Source organism: Megascapheus bottae, chromosome 8 (assembly GCF_031878675.1).
Source record: "Megascapheus bottae isolate mThoBot1 chromosome 8, mThoBot2.hap1, whole genome shotgun sequence".
In the NCBI taxonomy this organism is placed as follows: Eukaryota; Metazoa; Chordata; class Mammalia; order Rodentia; family Geomyidae; genus Megascapheus; species Megascapheus bottae.
This window is the reverse complement of record NC_143516.1, coordinates 6,320,031-6,342,326: the sequence shown is the minus strand read 5'-3', so window position 1 is coordinate 6,342,326 and position 22,296 is coordinate 6,320,031. Positions and strand designations below refer to the sequence as shown.

At 50.6% G+C, this 22,296-nt stretch overlaps 1 protein-coding gene across 6 annotated transcripts in view; it reads left to right on the top strand.

The window, feature by feature from the left end:
• Synj2 (synaptojanin 2) overlaps positions 1 to 22,296 on the top strand; it is a 76,604-nt gene that overhangs the window by 6,483 nt on the left and 47,825 nt on the right. For all 6 annotated transcript variants that reach the window (XM_090337907.1, XM_090337903.1, XM_090337902.1 and 3 more), the window contains exons 2-3: positions 15,583 to 15,669; positions 19,193 to 19,463. In XM_090337907.1, the coding sequence (XP_090194033.1) occupies positions 15,583 to 15,669; positions 19,193 to 19,463 (358 nt within the window). The remainder of the gene's footprint in view (positions 1 to 15,582; positions 15,670 to 19,192; positions 19,464 to 22,296) is intronic.

The window sequence follows — 22,296 nt, the reverse complement described above, 5'->3', positions numbered from 1 at the left end:
TGGTGTGGGCTAGGTCCCCCGACACCTGCGGGGTTTGAGTGTGGAGAAACTCCTTCATGAGGCGCTGGACACCATCTTGGGCAACAGCCCTCTGTTGGCTGCCAGGTGAATGTTCAGAACTTCGCATTGTGCTTTGCATGGAGATGTAGCTGGGCAGCCCCTTGCCGAGAGCCTGTACTGGAAGGCTGGCTGCACTGGGCTGGGCCTGTGGGCCAGAGCCGTCTTTACTTGTGGCACATGGGGCAGGCGGGATGCTGGCTCCTAAAGCTCCCTGGACAGAAAATGCCTCAGAGCAGGCAGGCGGATGCCCTGGGCCCCCATCGGCTGGCAGTTATATTGGACTTTATAAGTAGCGGGAGCTCCTCCCCAGAAGAGAATGTGGAAGTCAGAGCTCACGTTTAGGCAGATTTTTGAGGAAATGAGACCCCCACAGTGAGGTGCCTGTGGTCACTGGAGTGCCCCACTCCTTTTCTATCCTTTTACCCTCCTGCCATCCCAGGCCCCGTGCCCAGTATGGCAGCCACAGACCCCTGAGGGCATATCTATGGTAAAAGCAGGCAGCTGGTGCAGCTGGTGTCACCCAAACTTACCTCTGCCTGCTCACCATTGCCTGACCTTGGTACCTCTAATCACTGTACCCTGGATTACCAATGGAACCAAGAGATATCAAGGTTTTTTCCTAAGATTCAATTTAGGTGTTTATCACTTAGATACTCACACATCCCAGTTGAAACAAAGGATGAATTCTGCCAGAAGCTACTTTGAAGAAAGGAGTCCATCCTCGAGATAAATATTTTCCTTTGCAAACACTCTTTGTACTCAGAGGAGTCATTTTCCCAAGTGATGTTTTTCCCAGAATAAGTGTCTCCCTTTGAGATAAGATATTCTTGCTCAGTTCCCAGAGCACACTTATTACTTGGACAAACAGGCAAGGTCAGAGGAGAGAGCTGCCTTTTTCTTCCTTTGTTTCCAACTATGTGTCTTCCCTTAATAAGGGTGTGTGAAGTGTAGAACCTGTGCACTTTAAGTCAAGCTGTGTATTGGTTTAATGTTTATCTGATAGCTGTCCCTGATTCCCATGCAATCCTCTCCCTGATCTGTGCCGCCTGCCTCTCCAGCATGGCTTCACCCACTTCCAAGTTGGAACTGCTCAGAAACTGGGATGTTAGGGGACGTGACCTAGCTGGAAGTACCATCTCAGATGGCTTTGAGGTCTGAGCTGAACCTAAAAAATCTGATGTAATATATTTTTTTCATCAGTTGCTTCTGAAAACACGTGAAATCATCTCCTTAATTCTGCTACTTTCCTCTCAGAATATCAGCAAAGAGCTTAAACCAAGTGATAGCAATTTAAGTTTAAATTGGGAACTCAAAATATGGTTATTGTATCATCAACCATGCACCCTCCAGACAGTCTGGTAGTTATAAACATTGTTGATGACCGGATACAACAGGATGTTGTTGTCTACTTTAGTTTTATTGTTTATTGACAGGGGACATTATAATATCCATTAAAATATTTTTTTAAAAAAGTTGACAGGGAGTCTGTCTGAACCTCCCCTGAGGCTTTCAGGGTCTCCTCCCCTACCCTGAGCATCTTTTTTTTTTTTTGGTCAAGGTAATGTAGAGAGGGGTTACAGTCACATTTGCCAGGTGGTAGGTGTATTACTTCTCCCACATTGATACCCCTTTTCATGGTTTTGTCCCCATTTCCCTCCCACCCTGACCGTCTTTCAAAGCTGGGAGTCTGCTGGACTGGTGTTTGGGGCAGGGGTGGGGAGGCTGTTCCTTAGGCCTTCCAGGCCCCTGGAAAGCCAACTGCTAGGGGCTTCTCTGACCTCTGGTTATAAGAGGTTGTCCAGCTCTCTGCCTCTGCCTCTGTCTCTCTCTGGATTTCCAGCATGCTGGAAATGATATGATTTTTGGTTCAATATGGAAAGTTGTTTGTAATTTGTAAGACAGGATATATAAGTGCAGAAGCCTAAACATTTGAAATGTACAAAACACAATTAGACTCTGCTGTTTTTGTGTGAATTGCTCGACCTCCCAGTTTCTAAGTGTGTCTGATTTGGGCTGTGTCCTCCCTTTTAGGTTTCTGGTTCAGCTTACTGTCAAGAAAATTAGGTTACTGAGAGCTTATTGGAACTTTGCTGTCTGGGAGTGAATGGGGAGCCAGCTGTGGTGGCTTACTCCTGTAATCCCAGATACTCAGGAGACCAAGATCTGTACAATCACAAATTGAGGCCAGCTTGGGCAAAAAAAAGTTGGCAAGACATCATCTCCACAAACAAGCTAGATAGGATGGCATGTTCCTGCTCTCCCAGCTATATGGTAAGCTTCGGCAGGAGGGCAGTGGTCCAAAGCCAGCCTCAGCAAAACCCTGTCTGAAAAATAACTAACAACATTAAAGGACTGGACATGGATCTGATTGGCTCAAGTGGTGTCTTGCCCTGAGTTCAAATCCCACCAAGAGAAAAAAAATAGCAAATAGGCCCAGTGATGCGTCTACCCTCCCCTGGACCTGTGGAGGGCCCTCTGTCCATTCTGTGACTCCCATCTTCCTCCTGAACACACTGGAGACTTCAGGTGCCCTTGACAAGATAGTACACTCAGAAACCCCAAGAGCTGGGTCCTGTAGGATCTGAGCGTGAAACCATAGTGCCCTCTGGGCTGTTGGGTGTCCTGCAGGAGGTGGACAGACACACAGGTCGTGCACCCTGCGATGGGAGAGTTGATAAAGATCAGTGGGAAATGTTGGTAGCTCTTGGCGTTGTGGACACGCAGGACGGTGGCTCATTAGAGGGGTGAGTTCATCCATTGCCTGTTTTTCTCTATGCCCAGAGATAAAAATCAATAGTCCTCCTATAGACCATTGTCAGCCAATTGGAAAATGTAATGGGAAAGAGCCTCACTCCACAGTTTCTGGGAATAAGCAAAACGTGTGAGGCTTAGAAGAAAGCTGTAAAGCTGTGTAGAAGCTCTGGTCCTTGAAGCAGGACACACATTCTTGAGTGCCAAGATCTTAGTTCTCCCAAGTCAGCCATAAATGCAAGCAGCTATAAGCAAAATTCATTCAAGAACCAAGAGGGATTTTATGTAAAACTAAATAGGCTGTTGGGTTTTGTGGGAGGGGAGACAGGCTGGGGTATTTTTGTTGTTATTATTATTGGTTCCAATAACAACAACAGCTTGACCTAGGAAGCTGTCCCTAAGCTTTTTTTGCTCAGGTCTACCACTCTACCACTTTGAGCCACAGCACCACTTCTACTTTTCTGGGGGTTACTTTGGAGTCTCATAGACTTTACTGCTCAGGCTGGCTTTGAACTGCAATCCTCAGTCCTCAGTTTCCTGAGTAGCTAGGATTATAGAATAGGCGGGTTTTAAAGAATATTTAGAACTCCTCCACACCCACACCTGTTCTTACCTCAGTCCTTCTATTTTGGTTCCTGGAAGCCCTATCCAAGCAGTTAGTTGCTCACAAGAATCTGGGATGCATTGCAACTCCACCTTTTCCTCCACCCCTGCCAGCCTCCTGTTGAGTTTCACTGCTCTGTGGAACTTCAAAATGCCCTGTGAACCTTGCACTTCTTACTCTGACTGCTGGCACTTCCAGTGGCCAGTCCATGTCCACTGCACTGTGCAGCGGCCGCCTCCCCCAGCTTCAAGTCCAAGTGGACAAGATCCCTATACAGACCTCATACTGGTAGACTTTCAGGGTTCATGAAAGAGACGTACCCCAGTATAAAAGGAAATCTCCAGTCTGGTATCCTGGCAAGGGGTTATAATTTACATATGTCAGTCAAGGCATACGTTAATAGGTGATGTTCTACCTTTATGAGGTTCCTAGGGTATGAGTCCATTTTCTGTTGCTTTAGCTGAGCACTTTATAAAGAACAGAGATTGTGTAGCTCATAAGGTCGTCTCAGAGCTCAGTGCTTGCATTGGCCTCTGGATTCCAGAGACCTGGGGAGGGCTGAGCTCTCTTTATAATAACTCACTGTGGTTCTTGGGGAAATTAATCATTGGTCTTTCATGAAGTGCATAGTAGGAAATCACTTTAGGCAGTCACAAGTTACTATGCATTTCCTCTTAAAGACCCCATCTTCTCTCAATGCTCCCTCCGTGGAGACCTTGTTTCCTGCATATGAGCCTTTAGGGGATAAACCACACCTGTACTATAGCAATGGGAACCAGAGTCAGGGAATCAGACTTTCACTAAGACTGATCACCACTGTCCTCTGGGCACTTAAGTTAGAGTCCTGCCTTGTATCATGTTCTAAACTAAATTCCAGCTGAGCGGTGGTGGCTCACACATTTCATTCTAGCTATTCAGGTACAGAGATCCGAAGATCAAGACTCTTATCTGCAATTGACCTGTAAAAAGCAAGTGGCTAAGGTGGTAGAGCACCAGACTTAAGCGGAAAAAGCCAAGCTAGAATGTGAGGCCCCCACACACAAATTTTCCAGAGATTGTTAATATAAATGGAAACAAATTACAGCTGCCAAAGTACTAGAAAAAAAAATGTAGGATGCTTTCTAGCTTTATTATGTGGAAAGACTTTCTAAGCAATGCAGATGATACCATATTAGAAGAACGGTTTAAGAAATATTTTGATTTAGATATACAAATTAAGAAAGAGCCTACTTTGAGCACAGTTCCATGAATTGCATAGTCAGTGGGTGGATCTGGTTTGCTATGTCACAAATTAGACTACATAAAAATCTAAACTGAGGCTGGGAGTTTGGCCTAGTGGTAGAGTGCTTGACTAGCATGCATGAAGACCCAGGTTCGATTCCTCGGTACCACATACATAGAAAAAAGCCAGAAGTGGTGCTATGGCTCAAGTGGTAGAGTGCTAACCTTAAGAACCCAGGCCCTGAGTTCAAGCCTCAGGACTGGCAAAAAAAAAAAAATCTAAAACTATAGCCCATCAAAAGACACCATAGGGGCCAGGAATTTGGTCTAGTGGTAAAGTGCTTGTCTAGCATACACAGAGACCCAGGTTTGATTCCTGGGTACCACATACACAGAAAAAAGCCAGAAATGGTGCTGAGGCTCAAGTGGTAGAGCTCTAGCCTTGAGAAAGTCCAAGGACAGTGCTCAGGCCCTGAGTTTAAGCCCAGAACTGGGTGGGGAGGGGGAGATACCATAGGTATTATTAGAAGATAAGCAGTAGCCAGAAGGAAACCACACACAACCCTTTGTACACAGAAAGGCTGAGATGGATGACCATAGCTTGTGAAAGAGCACCTCGCCTGTAAATTAAGAAACAGACTGCTGAGGGATACAATAGGCGCTTCTCTAAAGGAGAAAGACAAAGGACAAAACACGGGTGCTGGGGCAGCTTGCCCTCGCTCTGCCTGGCACAGCCATCTGTGTGGCCAGGCTTGGATGGGTGAAGGCTGAGGGTCACCTCCTGTCCATGTGTCCTGGGATGTAGGCATGGAGTATAATTGTGTGGCATCATCCTCCCTCAGTCGCCTCAGTGCAGCTGTGCCTGCACCCCTGTCTCCATGCTCAGGGCCTCCCCTTGTCCCCGGGACATTTAGTTCTCCTATGTGCACACTCCCTGTGTGGGCCCTAAAGGCTTCTAGACAAGCCCAGACCGGGCTTTTCCTTCAGGGAGCACCTGCTTAGGTTCCAGCTGAGACCTCCAGCCTCAGGCTCAGGGCTGAACTCTGATGCGTGAGGCAAGAGCCACTCACCTGGGAGAACCTGAAGGGCCTGGAGGATGTGGGGAGTCCAGTGTGTGGGGTGGGGTGGGGGAAACAGGTAAAAGATAAGGCATCCTACTAGTTGATAGGTGAGGCCAGGGTGAGGCTGACAGTGCAATTCCTCAGTGAAGGCTTCTGAGGCGGATAAGGAGCTTATTTTCAAGAGGTTCCCCCTTGCCCAGCCAAGGGCCTCCAGAGCTAAAGGGGACCCCTGTGTCCCCATTATGAAATGCTCACCTTATAGGTAAGATATGTGAGCACATGAAAGATCCTGTGGCCCTGCAGTAAGGCCCTGCCCAAATTTGCAAACATGGTGGCCTTTGTTGCTAGAACTTGTGGCCAAATCCCAGGGGACATCAGAACCCCTGGTGTGGACATGAGTAGCTCTGAGTCCCTGGGCCTGGCCCCACTGGGGAGCCGCTCTTCATTCTGGTGGGTACTTACCCCAGGTTTCTTGTACTCTTTCGTGGAAGACAGGAAGCATGCACCTTTGTGATGTTAGGGCTTCTGTCACCAGCCCAGCATGCTTAGCTCTAGTCATGTACCGTGTAAGAATCACATGTGTCCCCAGATACAGCAAGACATAAGCCTGTGAACACCCCACATCGCGAGTGGGCAGGCTTGGAGTTCAACTTGGGCATTTAGCTGTCCTAGGCTGTGAGCTACTGTGCTCCCCCAGAGCTGCCCCCCACCCGGACTCTGGCTGAAGCACACCCGACATAGGTGACCACTCAGGTATGGCTCACTCCTGATGCAGACACCCGAACAAGAAACTTAATCTATCTTCTGGATTCAGACATGGAGCAGGAGGACCTGATCTTGGTGGGTTGTCCAGCTCCTCCGTGGGCCTTCTGGATCTGTCTTTTCTTTGTAACTCCACTCCTCAGCCTTGCTTCGGTCAGGTCCAGAGCATACCCCACCCTCTCCATGATTCCTCACCTGGTTCTCCCCAGGATGAGCCCTCACAGAAACCAGCTCTCCACGCACAGTCCTGCAGGCCACCAATCCTCAGGGCCTCGGCCCATTCTAGGTCCTCCTCTCCCTCCCTCTGCTGCTTGCATCCCTTCCCCTAGTTGTGGCCACAACAGAGGGGAACGCCTCTCTCCCTCTTTGCCTCCCTGCTGGAGATGCAGGAAGTGCCAATCTGCAGGGAGCCCAGCCCTCTTCGGCCTGTGTGGGCTTGTGTCTCTCATCGTGGCTGTTTGGTGTCTAGGGTGACACAACTGAGGCTCAGCACCTCATTTCTCTTTGTTCCCTGTGTTCCTGAGAAAGTCAAAGTGATTCGGAGAGAGCTGTCACTTGAAACGATCATCAAGCTGGGTTGACTTCTCAGCCTTCCCTCTCACCTTCCCTGTGCATGTAGGCTCTCCTTCCCACCATGTACCAACAAGCTGTCACACTTCGTGTTAAGAAATCCTGGCCTGGTCCAATGCTGGTGGCTCATGCTCGTAATCCTAGCCACTCACGAGGCTGAGATCTGAGGACTGTGGTTACAAGGCAGCCAAGGTTCTCATCTCCAAATACTCAGAAAAAGCCATTGCTGTCCTTGAGCAAAAGAAGCTCAGGGACAGCATCAAGACCATGAGTTCAAGCCCATGACTGGTGCCAAAAAGAAAAGAAAGAAACCCTGTCCTGCCCTGGGCCCCCACCCCCACTGCCTTCAGGAGCTGTGTTTGGGTTCCTCCTGCTCCTCTGTGGATCAGGTCCCTCCCGGCTCTGCCCTCACCATTTCTCCAGGGGTTAGGGAAGCTTTGGCCTGCTAAGGGCCATTTGGACATTTAGCACATCATTATAGGCCATGCAGAATTATCAGTGCAGGCAGATGGGCTGTGGGGAGCCTATAAGCATCTTGTTGGTCTCATCGTGTCTCCAGCTTCTATGGCCCTCAGGCCAAGTTTCCTCACCCTGTGGAGAACTTTCCATCAGGGTCCCCATTCAACCTGTGCGCCCTCAGCCAGCAGCACCCCTAGGTGTCCACACCTGCGTCTCCATGCGTTTCCTCCCCTAGACTGCACTTTCCCGAGCCAAGCTGCAGCAGGCACACACAAGCTGGCATGGTGGGGTGGGGCCTTCCCTTCCCTGGAGTTCCTTCAGAGCCTCATGGGGCCGGGATATGTGGACCACTCTGTGTCGGGGGTGGAAGTGGGAGTACTGGGGAGGAGACCGGGAAGGGACTTCCCCAGGGGAGGAATCACCTGAGCCAGTGGGGGAAACCCAGGAACTGGTTTTACCGGTCTGTTCAGGAAGAAGTGGTGGAGAAACTGGAAGAGCCACCAGCCAGGATTGGGGACCCAATGCTTTTCTGATTGGAAACAAAATGAAGTGAGAATGGTGAAGTCCCACTCCAAAGGACAAAGCCCCCACTAGTCTCAGAAATGGGGCTAAGTATGCATTGGTTTTTTGTTGTTGTTGTTGTTAGTTTTTCTGGTGCCAGTTCTGGGGCTTGAACTTTGGCCCTCACACCCTGCTTGGCTTTTCAGCACTACTACTAAAACCATGCCTCCACTTTCTGATATTTTTTTTTTTTTTTTGCTGGTTCATTGAAAATAAGAGCCATAAACTGTTCTGCTCAGGCTGGCTTCGAATCTGGATCCTTGGATCGCAGCTTCTTCTCATTCTCTGTTGGGTGGAAGGCCAGTAAAGAGGCCCTGCCCCTCCTCTACTGCTTGGTTCTGAACTGAGTGGGTCCCCTTTCCTGTTCCTCCCAGACAGCCCTGCTGGTGCCAAGTTTTTCCAAACCCACCTCCCCTCCACCCCCATATGTGCAGATGGCTTTTTTGAAATCTTTCGTTTTAAGGTAAAAAGGTTGTAGTACAAAGGTTTGGTGGCTTGTCTCTCATTCGAGTCCGGTCACCTCAGCCAGTCGCCTGCTGGAATAGGGCCTGCTGTGGACAGTGTGCCAAGGCCCCAGCCATAGCTGGTTTCCAGCTCTGGCCACAGGCAACTCAACCTCCCTCCTGTTTTCTCTGGCTGGGCTGTGACGTTCTGTAGCTGGTTGGAGGTGGAACATTTGCTTAGCTGATGCTTTTTGAGGTCTCCCCACTTCCCCCCGGGCTCTTTGTGGCCTGGATATTTTGGAGAGGGAGAAAGGCAGTGGCAGGACAGAAGAGTTCCTCAGTGAATAATGAGCCAGTTGGCTTTGTCTTGGACTCAGCTAGTGTTTCAAACAGATGTTTTGATTTCTACTTTGCTTAGCAACCCTCCAACAGCCTCTCAAGCCCCAGGGAAGCCATTGTCTTTCTGAAGAGCTTCCTCAGCTCCAGACCCACAACTCTACAAGGAAAGTCCCCCCAGCCAATGGAGCCAGAGCTCCAGATTGGCACCTGACCTCAAACCAACCCACTCTTGTCTTCTTGAGACCCTGAGATACAAGATCATTTTGCATCATGCCCCAGAGTGTGGCCACAAATGGTACCTCAGTCTCCAGCTGTGGCCCTGCTTGTTTCTCTGACCCATGCTCTGGGTTTTGCTGGTATTTCCTTATGGCATGTTCTTGTGGAAAATATTAAAGAAAGAATTGCCCGCAGTCTGTGTGACTGCCTGCCTGCTTCCCTGGAGCACAGCCTGCCTGGCCTGGTTCTTCTGAGAGCAGATGCTGGCAGCTCACACCCAGCCAGCTCTGCTCCAGATGTCCTGAATAGAATACCTGGGCTACATTTGCTCTTCTTGGAAGCAAGATTCATCCCCTGTCTCAAGCCCCTAGGTCTGGATAAGTAGTGCTTGTGTTCAGTGGGGCTTCCACTGTTTCTCTGTCCTGTGACCTAAGGCAAAGAACAGTAATGTATCACACCTGCTCCTCTCTTCCTCCTCTTGCTATGACTATGTCCCATCCGTGTGGCTAAGCATTCTGTTCTGTCTTCTGTTCATCTTGCTTCTGCAGCTGAAAGTTTCTGGGGTTTCCCTCTATCACATAGATGGTCTAGTTGCAAGTTTAGGATCTCTGGGTCCGCATGGGCCCTTCAGTCAGGCTTCTGAGCTCCCCCCACCCTCCACTGGTGGCCTCACTCCTTGCACTGAGTGAAAAGCCATCATGGTAGACCTTTCCACCAGCGCTCACATGCCGTCCCGCCCTCTGCTCATCACCACGGACTGTGTGAAGGCCAGCCCCAGTGCAGGGCCCTGAGGCCTCCTCAGAGAGTGCCACTGCCAGTCCTCACACAGTTTTTCTCAGCAGCACCCAGAGTCAGTGACAATGATGGCCTTCATCTTTTGACTGCACGTCGTGTCATGGATGCAGCAGTGGCCTCTGTCCTGCTAGCTACTCAAGTTCTGGAAATGCCTTTTTCCCCGGTTTCCAAGGCCCTGCCCTGTATTATTATATCACTCTGGCCCCACTGGCAGTGTCCTCACTGGCCAGAAGCCAGTGCCATCCCTCCCTGCCCCTCCTGTGAGGGGGGCCCAGCCCGTCTCAGTTCTCAGAGCCCAGTACTCATGTGGTCACATCACTGGGACCAGCTGGCCAATGCCCTCTGAGCTGCCTCATTTCATCAGAGAGGGAGTGAGGGTTTCCTGAGCTTCCCAGCTACCACAAAAAGTGACAAGTCCTTGAGATCTACTCCGGAAGAGCCTTTTTGAGGTGTTTCTCAAAGAGTTTCACAGGATAAAAGCTTTAGCAAGGATTTATTTTAGTAAAGATGAAAGTAGGGAGGAATGGAAAACAGAAAATCATTTCCTGCTTCCTCTTCAGGAAACGAGAGTTAAGGACTGGTGGCGACTCCCAATCTGAGAGTCCTCTATCACTTGCGCCATCGCTCCACCTCTGACTTTTTGGTGGTTAATTGATGATAAGAGTGTCACAGATTTTTCCCCCACAGGCTGGTTTTGAATGATGATTCTCAGCTCTCAGCCTCCGTGGTAGCTGGGATTACAGGTGTGAGTCTCTGGTGCCCAGCTGTGCTTCAGGTAGTCACAGAATCCTTGTCTTTCAGAACTGCTCACTGAAGTTCTCCAGATGGCGGTTGCAGGCAGAGGGTTTCACAGTTGTCAAGGCGCTGGCAGCATTACACTCTTCCGGAAGGAAGGCTGTGAGAATGCAGGCTTTGGAGTCTCAAGCCCAGAGTGTCTGACTCAGTGGCTTGGGGTGGAGCCCAGCCATTGGATGCTATTAGCTGGAGGACCAGGTTTGCAGACTGGTTTCCAGATCTGAGAGCTGGGGGAGAGAGTGGAGACGTAGTGAGCTGGGTTTGGAGGGCTGCAGTGGTGGGGGGCTGTGGGGACATAGACTCCATCCACTGATCTGCTTTGCTCTGGAAATTTCTACAAGGAGATGGACAGGCAGACATTGTCTGCTTGCTATCTGTTTCTGGCATTTGCCTGCTTCTTAGCGGTCCCATTGCTACCAGCCTGGTGCTTGGATAAAGCAGGTAAAGGCTGAGCGCCCAGCCCCCCCCCTAACACCTGTGCCCTTTGATCTAAGCACTGAATGTCTCACTTTGTGATCACCTCAGGCTCCAGGAAAGACAGGATTCAGCAGTAAGCAGCTGTGTCAGGCAGGCAAAACTGCCATTTGCAAAGAGAACTTCCAGAATCCCAGGGCAGGTCACCTGCCAGCAGCAGTGACTAGCTTGTTTCTGCTCCACTCAAGTGATAACATCTTTTCTAGAACCTTCCACAGGCAAAGATGAAGATATATTACCTGGGTCTGTCCTGTGCCAAGTGCCTGCTTGGGCTCCGTTCCCTCTGGTTCCAGCTGGGACCCAGTGCTGAAAGTGTTTGACCACCATCTACACTGAGATTTGTTTTTGGTGAGGGGTGACTGAACCTCGGGGCAGGAGGTGGGCAGGAAGAGGGCTGAGGCCAAACAAGGAGAGAGAAACAGGACGGTCCCTTGTCCATGCAACAAAAGCTATGGGACAGGGAATGAAGGGAAAGCCCATCAATTGAGATGGTAATGAGAGGCAGAAGGTACCTGGCCTGCAGAGGTATACCATCTATAATGTGTACTGCCAGGAGAGGCCTGGCGCCCGTGGAGTTCTACAGCCTGCAGAGGTAGGCAGTTGGCAGAATGTGCCCAGTAGAGGCCCTGGCTGACGGAAGTCTGAGGTATGCAGAGTGCATCCTACCTATGGAGCTCAGCAGTAACGGACACTGGCTGCCAACGTTGAAACCTCAAGAGGTCACTGAAACCTGGAGGGGTCACTGAACCCTCAGGAGGTCCTGTTTCTCCTAAAAGCTCTACATTGCAGTCCTGCCAGACATGTCCACCTGGTGGTAGTTGCCAGCTGGGGCAACTGGGCCCAGGTGGCAGCTGGGGCCAGGTGAGTGTCCTGTCATCTGGGCCCCTTCCCCTAGTGGCTTCCCTGAATATTCCTTACTGTCTCATGCTTGCAGGTGCATGGCCTGTGACCTTCTGTTTGGACAGCAAAGGACTCTCTCCTTCCTTCAGACATACTTGTGAAATTCAGCCTACACGGTCAAGTTGGCTGGGGTGTGCTGTGGACCTGGCACTGAGGGGCCAGGCCTCTGGGTGCAGGTGAGGGCATTGTGAAGGTCAGGGCACCTCAGCCTGGAGGTGGGGTCCACAGGGAGCCCCAGGAGGTATAGAGATGAGGCACTGGGAAAGAAGAAAAGTTCTCTGGGGAGGCATCTGCAAGGAATCCAAGCCTTAAAGGGAAGAGTCAGGGGCTGAATGAAGTCCTCCAGAAAGGTATGCTGGGGTTTTTGTCCCAGAAGTTTAGAATGGGAGCCTGGTAATCAGTTTTGTGCTGCTGTGACAAAATGCCTGAGAGAAATGGACTTTAAGGAGCAAAGATTTGTTATGGCTCATGGATAGTTCCAAAGCTCTTGGTCTACCTGTCACTTGATACATAGCAAGACCCCGCCTCAAAAAATAGTAAGGTGTGAACAGTAACGGCACCTGATTTGGAAATAGGGTGATTGTAGCCATGATGGGAGGTGCAGTTATTTCTGAGTGAGAAGACAGTGCTGTGAGGACAGGGGACAGGGTGGGGTCAGCCATGGGACTGAGAAGGAGATTGCCAGCAGTGCCACCTCCCTCGAGAAGGCCTCTGCAGGCCAGGGGATGCCCCACAGTAGGCCATCCAGATGTTTTCACTGGGGTCAGTCATTTACAGGAATAGAATAGGACCAGGTGGCTCTGCTAGAGTTTCATGTTTGTTCTTAAAATTTGGAGGTGGGAAAGCTTTTTTTCCATTGGCATTTGTTTAATTTACCTGGTGTCAGGGGACATCATGTCTAAGCCTTCTGATCTTGCAGGGTCAGGGGTGAGTTAGGCTTTTCCCAGAGCCACTTTCCCAGCCCCGAAGAAAGGTCTGGACCCTGTCACTTTGTTTAGCAGTTTCCTGGTTTTGTTTGCTTTGCTCAGCTATTGGCACAGCCAAGTGAATGCACAGAGGCGTCTTTGTTTTAAGGTAGACAGAGGCAGTTAACACTTAGGGTCTGGGTGAAGGTACTGTGAAACCTCTAGGGCTGAATTAGAGGTTAGTGGTGTCAACATTCTTTTATTGTATCTATCAGCTCTTCTATAAGAACTCTCTTCCCTCTTCCCTCTTGGGGAGGCTGGTGGGCAATGTGTGGCAGGCAAGAAGAGCCCTTGCTCCTTCATGGTTGTCACTTCTACAGCCCCCTCCTCAAGGACACTTCATGGTAGCGCCCCAGTGTCTCTGGAGCGGAGATGGAGGCCTCCTCTTGCTTGCTCTGCTGAGTTTGCAGGCAGAGAGGCAGGAAGCCAAGGACTGGAAGAAGTACAGCCAGCGCATGTGGCCCTTGGGGCAGCGAAGCCCCTCAGAGGAGGGGTGACCCTGTCTGCGTGGGTCCAGTGTAGTTACAAGGCCCCTAAAGGTACCAGAGGGAGATGGGAGAGGAAGACAGAGGGAGACATGAAGGTGGAGGTCACTGTTTCCCCCACTGACCTGGGAGAGGAAGGAACGGCTGGAGAGAGGGCAGGCAGGCACTGTGCCTGGCAGCCTCCAGGGGGAATGCAGTGGCATGCACACCCTCAACTCAGCCAGCATGGGGCTTCCCACTGCAGGATGGTGACCCAAGCACTCTGAGACCACATGCTTGTATTGTTTTAACCCTCCGGCTGTGTTAAGTTATGTGCTGTGTTGTTTTAAGTTATGTGCTATGGTAATATGCTGCAGAGTCCTGTATCATTCTGCTACCCCTTCTGCTGTGGGGGTGGAGGGCAGGTCAACAACAAATGTGGGGCTGTGGCTCCCGAGACCTTTTCTGAGGAGCGCTGAGACCCTAACTCCATAGGTGTTTTGTTTGCCGTGACAAATCCCCCCAGTAAGTATGCTTAGTGATCAGGATCAAGGGATTATGGATGCTGAGAATTTCCTGTGATTTCCTTCATCATCTCTAGACCAATCTGACCTCTTCCGTTTTTTTTTAATCCACTTAAATTTTCTAGGACATTTAATTTATTGATCTGGTTATTAACTTTTTGGGGGGACGGTGTTACTACGCTTTGAATTTAGAACTTTGCACTTGCTTGGCAGGAGCTCTACCACTTGAGCCACACCTCTGGCCTTTTTGCTCTGGTTATTTTTAGATAGGATCTACTCCCTGCCCCCCTCCACACGCAGGCCTAGGGGCTGCTTCACTAAGCAGGATTCCTGATAGACCTTGCCACATTCTTGACTTCATTATTTGTACATGCTGCACTTAAAAATGACTCTAAAATGTGCCCTAATCATCAGCATGCATAGCCACTTCAGCTGCCCTGTCATTTGTGGACATGGGCAGAATGGTGAAAATTCACATCTCCCCGGTGCTCATGTTCCCAGCTGTGGTGTGCCAGATGCTGCTGCCTCCCTGTCTCACACCACGCACAAGGATTTATCATCCAGTGCCACATTTTGCCTGTTTTGGGGGTGGTTTATGGTTGCTTTTCCTGTTTAGTGTGGTCCCAGCTCTGTGCTGAAATGCTCTCTCACATGTCTAAGTACAAGAAGGTGGAGTGAGCCTTATAGAGGAAAAAAGCAACCAACAGACTAATGTTTGGCATGCTTTATTCAGCTCTGAGTTACTGTGCTGTTGTTCCTGAGTTCAGCAAGAGTGCATCCACAACCTGTGTTAGATATGGCAGGCATCTTTAAGTGGCAACCCATGTGTAGTGGGGTTATCTAGTAATCCTTTTGTGAACACGATAACCAGGGACTTGCAATAGTCACTAATAATTTTGTGCCGGGAAGAACAAGACCTGCATGCAGGTTGGGTGTGGTGTCCAGGTGGTCTAAATAAGCCAGCTCCAGGCTAAACTGGGTCCCTACTTCTGCCTGTCCACTTAGCTTTTCTGTTTTGAAAACGTCTCATCCTCACTATGCCTTGACCTGGGTGTGTCCTTCCAGCGGGCGTGATCTGCAGCTTGTCTTAAGACTCACTGGCCCCAGGCCTGGCGCCCTACCTCCTGCATAGCCCCCAACTGGTGGACGCAGATCCCAGGACTTCAAGAATGAAGACCTTGCACAGGGCTAATGTTTCTGTGCATGTGCAGTGGGATGTGAGGGGATAGGCCAGGCTAAGAAGCCTGTTCCCAGCCAGAAGCTGCCGTCTGGGCACTGGCAGCCACCCTGGGGCTCCCCTTCCCTAGCTCTCTGAAAGCCATGAGCACTTCCTAAGAACAAGCCTTGGCGGGAAGGTCTGTGAATCCTTGCAGTTCTACCATGCCAGAATCCAGAGAAGCCTCCACACATGGGGTTTGTGGGCTGAGCTATTGTCTGTGTGTTTCCTTTTTCAAGTGGGTGGAAGGCAGATTGGCAAGCGCAGTGTGAATGAAAGGGTGGGAGCTCACTTATGCCTCTCTCTCTCTCTCTCTCTCTCTCTCTCTCTCTCTCTCTCTCTCTCTCTCTCTCTCTCTCTCTCTCTCTCTCTCTCTCTCTCTCTCATGTGCTTCTTCTCCAGCTCCGGAAGAGAAGGAAGTCATCAGAGGGCAATATGGCAAGCTCACCGATGCTTACGGCTGCCTGGGGGAGCTCAGGTTGGACTCGGGTGAGTAGCCGGCCCCTTCCCTGTCCAGGGCGTCTCGTGGTTGGTTTGGCTGGGGTGGTGATGTCTTTTTGTATCTCTCACCCTGCTCCTCCACCTGGGAGGTGTCTGGCTGTCACCTGAACGAGAGAAGGCAGCTGTGGATCCAAATGTGTGCCCTGCACTGTTTGCCTTCCACACCTGGTTTTCCAGTCTGTTGTGGGGGAAGAGATATTTGTTATTTGCAAGGGATCTGTGTTCATTCTAAGGGGGGGTGGGGGGTAGTGGGTGGACATGGACTGGAGACCAGGGCATCACTCAGGGCTCCTGGCCTGCCTGGAGAGAGGAGGCACTGGCCGGAGACTGGCAAGCCAGTGGAGAAGAGCCACCACCCACGCTGAGTGGGTGTGAGGTACAGGAAAGGAAACTGCGTCTGAACTGGCAATCTGATGTGAGGGAGAGAATTCACCGGAAGAGGTGGGCTGGCCTGCGTCTCCCAGCCAAGCCAGGTACAGCCACCTCTGCCCAGGGTCTGCTGTTCTGCAGCAGCCCTTCCTCCCCATCCAGGCACACCTGCTTGAGCATGGCCCCACTTGGTGACACATGGCTGTGGAGAAGTTGGGTGTGGGCCGTCTTCCTGTTGGGAATGGCTGTGGGAAGTCCAAACTCAGCCCATGGGGGCTTTTCCTGAGCCCTGCATGTAAAACTCCTGTACATGTCATCACACACCTCTGTTTGCAGACAGAGCTGCTCGTGTGCTGGCCACTGCTCTTCTGGGTCTTCCTATTATTTCCTGAGCTACGATGATTATACTCATCATAAACATTTCCAAATCCAAATAGGAAATGTTTAGGGAAAATACCTGGTATTCACATGACAGGGTGCACTTGTCTATGTGATTATTTTGCCAGCACTGGGGCTTGAATTCCATGGCTCAGGCTTTTGCTTTTTCTGACCTGCTGCTCTGAAGCCATACCTCCATTTCTGGCTGTTTTGCTAGTTCATTGGAAATGAACAGTGTCATACTTTACTACCCTGGCTGGCTTTAAACTGTGATCCTTAGATCTCAGCATCCTTAGTAGCTGGGATTACAGCTGAGAGCCGCCAGTGCCCCACTCAGAATGCATTTATTAAACATAATTTTGTGCCAAGGGTTAACTTATTTCATCTCGAGAATAAGCTAATGTGGCAATGTATTTGTGTACCCCTTTTCAGTAAGGAAAACAGACTCAGAGGGTTCAGGTAAAGATTTGCCTAAGGGAAGAAGCTGGGCTGGAACTCAAACCCACCTGCAGCTGCCCTCAAACACTTGCTTTTCCAGTGTCAGTGAGCTGCCTGCGAGTGGAGCAGGATCTTTCTGACTACCGAATCCCTGGGGTCCTGGGCATGTGAGGAGGTGAGGTTGCTGACCAACACTGAGTAGGACCTTAATTACTAACTTGGTGGAAGAGCTAGGCATGGCCACTACTCAGCTTGGCACACACTGAGCGATAAGTCTGCAAGCTCCTGCTCTGTATTCCAGTCTCAGACCTTCTCCTGGCAGGGTAACATCCAGGCCCACCAGACAGCTTACAGTCAAATCTTACAGTTATAGCTGGCATATTTTAGAACATGAACAAATGATTGATTTTACATCTGTCAGGGACGTGGACTCAGGGATGTACAACAGCTAAAGTAACTTTATGTCCTCCTCAAGTGGTGACCTGAGTTTAAACCCATGTCCTATGGCACCAGAGGCTGTTCCTCCACCAGGCTGTCTGGGCCATAGGCTACCTCACCTCCACAGGCCTCCTTAGGGGGGTGGGGACATCAGCATGTGAATATGGGGTGACACATTCAGTTTATAGCTGGGGCATTGGCTGGCCACACCCTTCTGGAGAGTGGTGACCAAACACTGTTAACTTCAAGTCAGGTAGAGTGTGGACTTATGGTAAAACCGCAGGTTCCTAGCTCTGTTCTAGCCCAGCCCAGCCCAAGACTATGCCCAGGTAGTGACTCAGATTCCCTGGGGACCCCACTCATTTGTGTCCTGGTGTCTTGGTAGTTACGGAAGTCAGGGTGGTACTGTCCTCTGAGGGGGTGACAGTGCCGGGCCAGCCTCAGCTTGGGCCACACCCAGGTGGTGTGGTAGCCTGAGAATGGGTTTGGACCCCAGCTTATCCCCACCCCATCATGTGGGCAGGCTACTCAACCTCCCTGTGGCTGTGGCCCTCAGTAAAATGGGCTGACAGCCACCCATCCATCCTGTGGGACTACAGGGAGGATCAAGCTTGTACATGTGAAGGCTGTCCGGCAGAGGGCGCTCTCTGACCCCAAGAAGGTGCCCCTCCCTTTGCCTTTCAAGGCCTAGAAGCGTACCCCAGCCTCCCCCAGGCGGCTAGCCTCTGTTGGAGACTCAGGCTGTCTTAAAGCAGCCTGGGACTCCTGCCAGGGACCTGGAACCACGCAGAAGCTGGCGAGGGAGTGGGATTAGAAATCTGTCCTGGCTCATATGGAAGGACAGAAGGCAAAACTTTCCACGCCTCTTCTGGAGGCTCTAGCCTGCCACTGGTGTGCCCTGTGGCCGCATGAGGAAACTTGGCCAAGCGCCCCTTTTTTTTCCTGACATTTGAGTTCAAGGCAGGAGGGTGCTGGGGATTTCAGCCCTGCCCCAGCCCCAGCCAGCGGTCCTGCATGGCCGTCACAGGCATGGTATGCCCGAATGCCTCTGATCTCCATGGCTCTGGAAGGGAATCATCTCAGATACCGAGCTATGGGGAGATAACCTGTGCTACTGGCAGAGAGTTGTTGTCACATGGAGGGGCCCTCAACTGTGTCTCAGGAGACAAGGGAAGGCTTCTTAGAGGACATGCTGTGGTGGGCCAGGAAGAGGAGGAGGAGTTTGCACAGTGAGGGGAGGGCAGAGGCTGCTCTAGAAGGTAGGAGGCTGATGGCTTTGTCTTCTGGCTCTTAAGGGCAGAGCCTCTGAGCCTCTAGTGAGTCTCTGCTGGGTAGGTGACATGGGGACTGTCAGCTTGGGGCGGTGAAATCTCTGCAAAGCCACAGTCAGGGAACAAGTGGTTTGAGGAGGGTCAGAGCCTGGCGATACCCATCTGGTAGTGGTGGGGGTAGAATGGGAGAGCCCTGCGTGGAGTTTCCCTTCCAGAGCTGGGCCCAGGCTGGCCATGGAGATCAGAGGCATTCGGGAGTACGATGCCTGTGGCAGCCATGCAGGACCGCTGGCTGGGGCTGGAGCAGGGCTGCCCAGTTAGTGGGGGGAGGGGGGGGAATCACGGGGTGTCCCTTTGGGATGGGTTTAGGGTCTCATTATCCCAGTCACTTCCCAGGGTGGTTGTCCCTATCCCAGAGATCTGGGTTGGGTGAGAAATCCCATATCTAATGAGCTTCTGTCACCCCTACTGGCTGGGCAGGCCAGCCTGAGAGGCTCCGCCTGGCTTAGGTGACAGGCCCCAGGAAGGCCCCAGCTGAGACATCTGGTTAGGGTTGGTTTGTGGCAAGGGAACCCTGAATGAGGGCCTTCAGCTCTGCTGTGTGATCTCCCGTGCAGGTGGCACCTCCCTGAGCTTCCTGGTGATGGTGACAGGCTGCACGTCCGTGGGCAGAATCCCAGATGCAGAAATCTACAAGATTACGGCCACCGAGTTCCACCCTCTGCAGGAAGAAGCCAGGGAGGAGGACCGCCTGCTCGCCTTGAGAAAAATCCTCAGCTCAGGCGTGTTTTATTTCTCCTGGCCCAATGACAGCTCCTGCTTTGACCTTACCGTCCGGGCACAGAAGCAGGGTGATGACAGCTCCGATTGGGGGGCTTCTTTCTTCTGGTGAGGATCTGGGTCCCACCAGGGGTGGGCTCTGGGTGGCACCCATGCTCCCTGCACAATAAGAAAATGAATCTTGACACCCCCACTCGCTGTGTACTTGTGGAAGGTGTTCACTGGGTCCCAAGTTGATTTAGAAGAGAAACTTCCCATAGCAAGAAGCACTTCAGTGTCATCTGCAGGTGTTTTCTGAGGGCTGGACACAGCGCTTCTTCTTGGATTTGCCATTCAGGGTACCTCTGTGCTCTGGTCATCTGCCATGTCCAAAGTATACCTGTGACATTTATAAACTCTCTGCACAATGTGTTAGCTAGAGTCCTCATGCTTCTCTATGGGGTAGTCTTTGTTACTCCATTCTATAGACGAGGAAACTGAGGAACGAACAGTGAGGGGATTTCACCAACTCTGCATGCCTGTTAAGAGGCAGAGGGAAGATTTGAACCTATACATTCTGGGTCTATGCCCTAAGCTGGGAATCACAAAGCTAAACTGGCCCTACCTAAGAGGAAACTGAGAAGCAGGTAGGAAGCATCCTGTAGTACCAAGCTGGCTGGGTTTCTGGATGTGTTGGATCATCTGGCCTTCAAGCCACATATGGACAGAGCTGCAAGTGGACAACCTTATAAATTCTTGATGTCTATGGGTCTTTCTAGGCCTAGCTGAAGGGTCCTCCTGAAGGGTCCTGTGGAATTACTGAGAGGGACAGTGCTTACGTGGGCTGGTGTCTGGCCTGCTGGCCGTTAGGACTGTCCAGTTCCCTCAGGGGTGGGAGAGAGGGCAGCAGAGGCAGCGTGGATTCGTGCTGCAGAGGGTGTACACACAAGCTGGTGCAACGCCATATTTTGAGTCTCAACATTACCCCATGGAACCACACGGCTCTCCATCCCTGAGTGGGGGCTGTGGACGTACATCCTGCCTCTCAGTGCCTCATTTCACCCTCTGTGGACTGAACTTCCAGGGCAGGGTAAGAGCTCGGTGCTTGGGTCCTCAGTTCCAGATCAGGAATTCTTGACTTTTAGTTGAGAAAGCACCTTAACTGCATCTGTCCTCATCTTTTTTGGTTCTCTGACTATGGCCAAAGGGTTTTTGTTTTGTTTTGCTTTGCTTTGCTGGTAGTAGGGTTTGAACTTCAGGCCTTGCAATTGCTCAGATGGTGCTTTACCACTTAAGCCATGCCTTCAGCCTATTTGATGATTGTTTTAGAGATGGAGTCTCTTAGACTTTTCTGGCTTCAAGTCTTGTTCCTCCAGCTCTCAGCCTCCTGGTAGCTAGAATTATAGATGCCTTGGGCACCTACGAAAGATCCTAGAAAGGCCCATAGACATCCAAGATACAAAGCTATCTTGTTTGTTTTTTGTTTTTTTGTTGTTGTTGTTGTTTTGTGGGTCATAGGGCTTGAACTCTGGGCCTGGGCGCTGTCCCTGAGCTCTTCAGCTCAAGGCTATCATCCTACCCCTTGAGCCAGCGAAGCCTCATTTCCCCTTTTCTGGTGATTAATTGGAGGTCAGAGTCTCACACATTCTTCAGTGCCCAGGCTGGCTTTGAACCTCGATCCTCAGATCTCAGCCTCCTGAGTATCTTGTTTGTTTGTTTGTTTTAATGAAACTTACTTTTACTAAGTACATATAGAAGGGGATTTTGGTTCCGGAAGTCAGATTATGAGTACAATGCATCTCGGTCAGCATTACCCGCTCCACTACTGTCTGCCATTTCCCCCTTCCCATCCCTATCCTCAAGTTACATAGTTCAGTTGTTGCATTAAGTACATTGAATCTGTTGACCACATGTACCCATGCTTCTTCCCTCCGTGTGTGTGTGTGTGTGTGTGTGTCCTCCATTGCAGTCCCCCACTTCCAGTTATTCATTTTGCCAAATGGTTCACTAGTTGTTCAAAGGAGTTATACCTTTGGACTCTTCTTTTCAGTATAGCATCTTTTTGTGTATGTGTGCATATAACCCTGTATCTGTTATCCTGAATATTTGTATTTTAGATCTAGCTTCCACATATGAGAGAAAGCATGTGCTTTTTGTCTCTCTGAGCCTCATTTACTTCACTTATCTTTTTCTAGATTCATCCATTTCCCTGAAAATGACATCTTCTTTTGAATAGATGAACAAAATTCCATTGTATATATGTCACATTTTTCTTGATCCTTCCTCCATTTTTTTTTCCAGTCCTAGGCTTGAGCTCAGGGCCTGAGCACTGTCCTTGGACTTTCTCAAGGCTAGAGCTCTACCACTTGAGCCTCAGCACCATTTCTGGCCTTTTTCTTTGAATGTGGTATCGAAGAATCGAATCCAGGTCTTAGTGTATGCTAGGTAAGCACTCTACCACTAGACCGAACTCGCAGCCCCTCCATTGTTGGTTTTGTAACTGTGCTCAGATTCTCTGGCATCCAGAATCCTATGATCTTATTAAGATGCCAGATATTGGCATTTCTTCCTATCATGGCTTCCATTTTGGGGGACTAACACATATTCCCCAAGGCTGGAACCTGTGGATGTGGGGATAGAAGCCATTTTAAACTGGGGCAATGCATGAACATAGGCCATGGCACCACATGGAAGCCATTTGAAACCCTAGATGTGTGGATCTCCCAGGATTCCTGTCACTGCCCTTCCGGGGTGCCTGCTGTGTGGCAGGACATGTGAGGGACACACATCCAGGATAAGGAGACTCAAGAGTGGAGGTGAAAGGGGCTAGGAAGGGAGACCCCCTTGCCCTATGATGTTTTTGAAGTAGGCACAGCTTGATTTGAGGTTGGGAAGGAGGAAGGATCTGTGGAGGGCATCTGGAGACTCAGCTCTGGATCTTCCACCCAGAGAGGAGCCCATG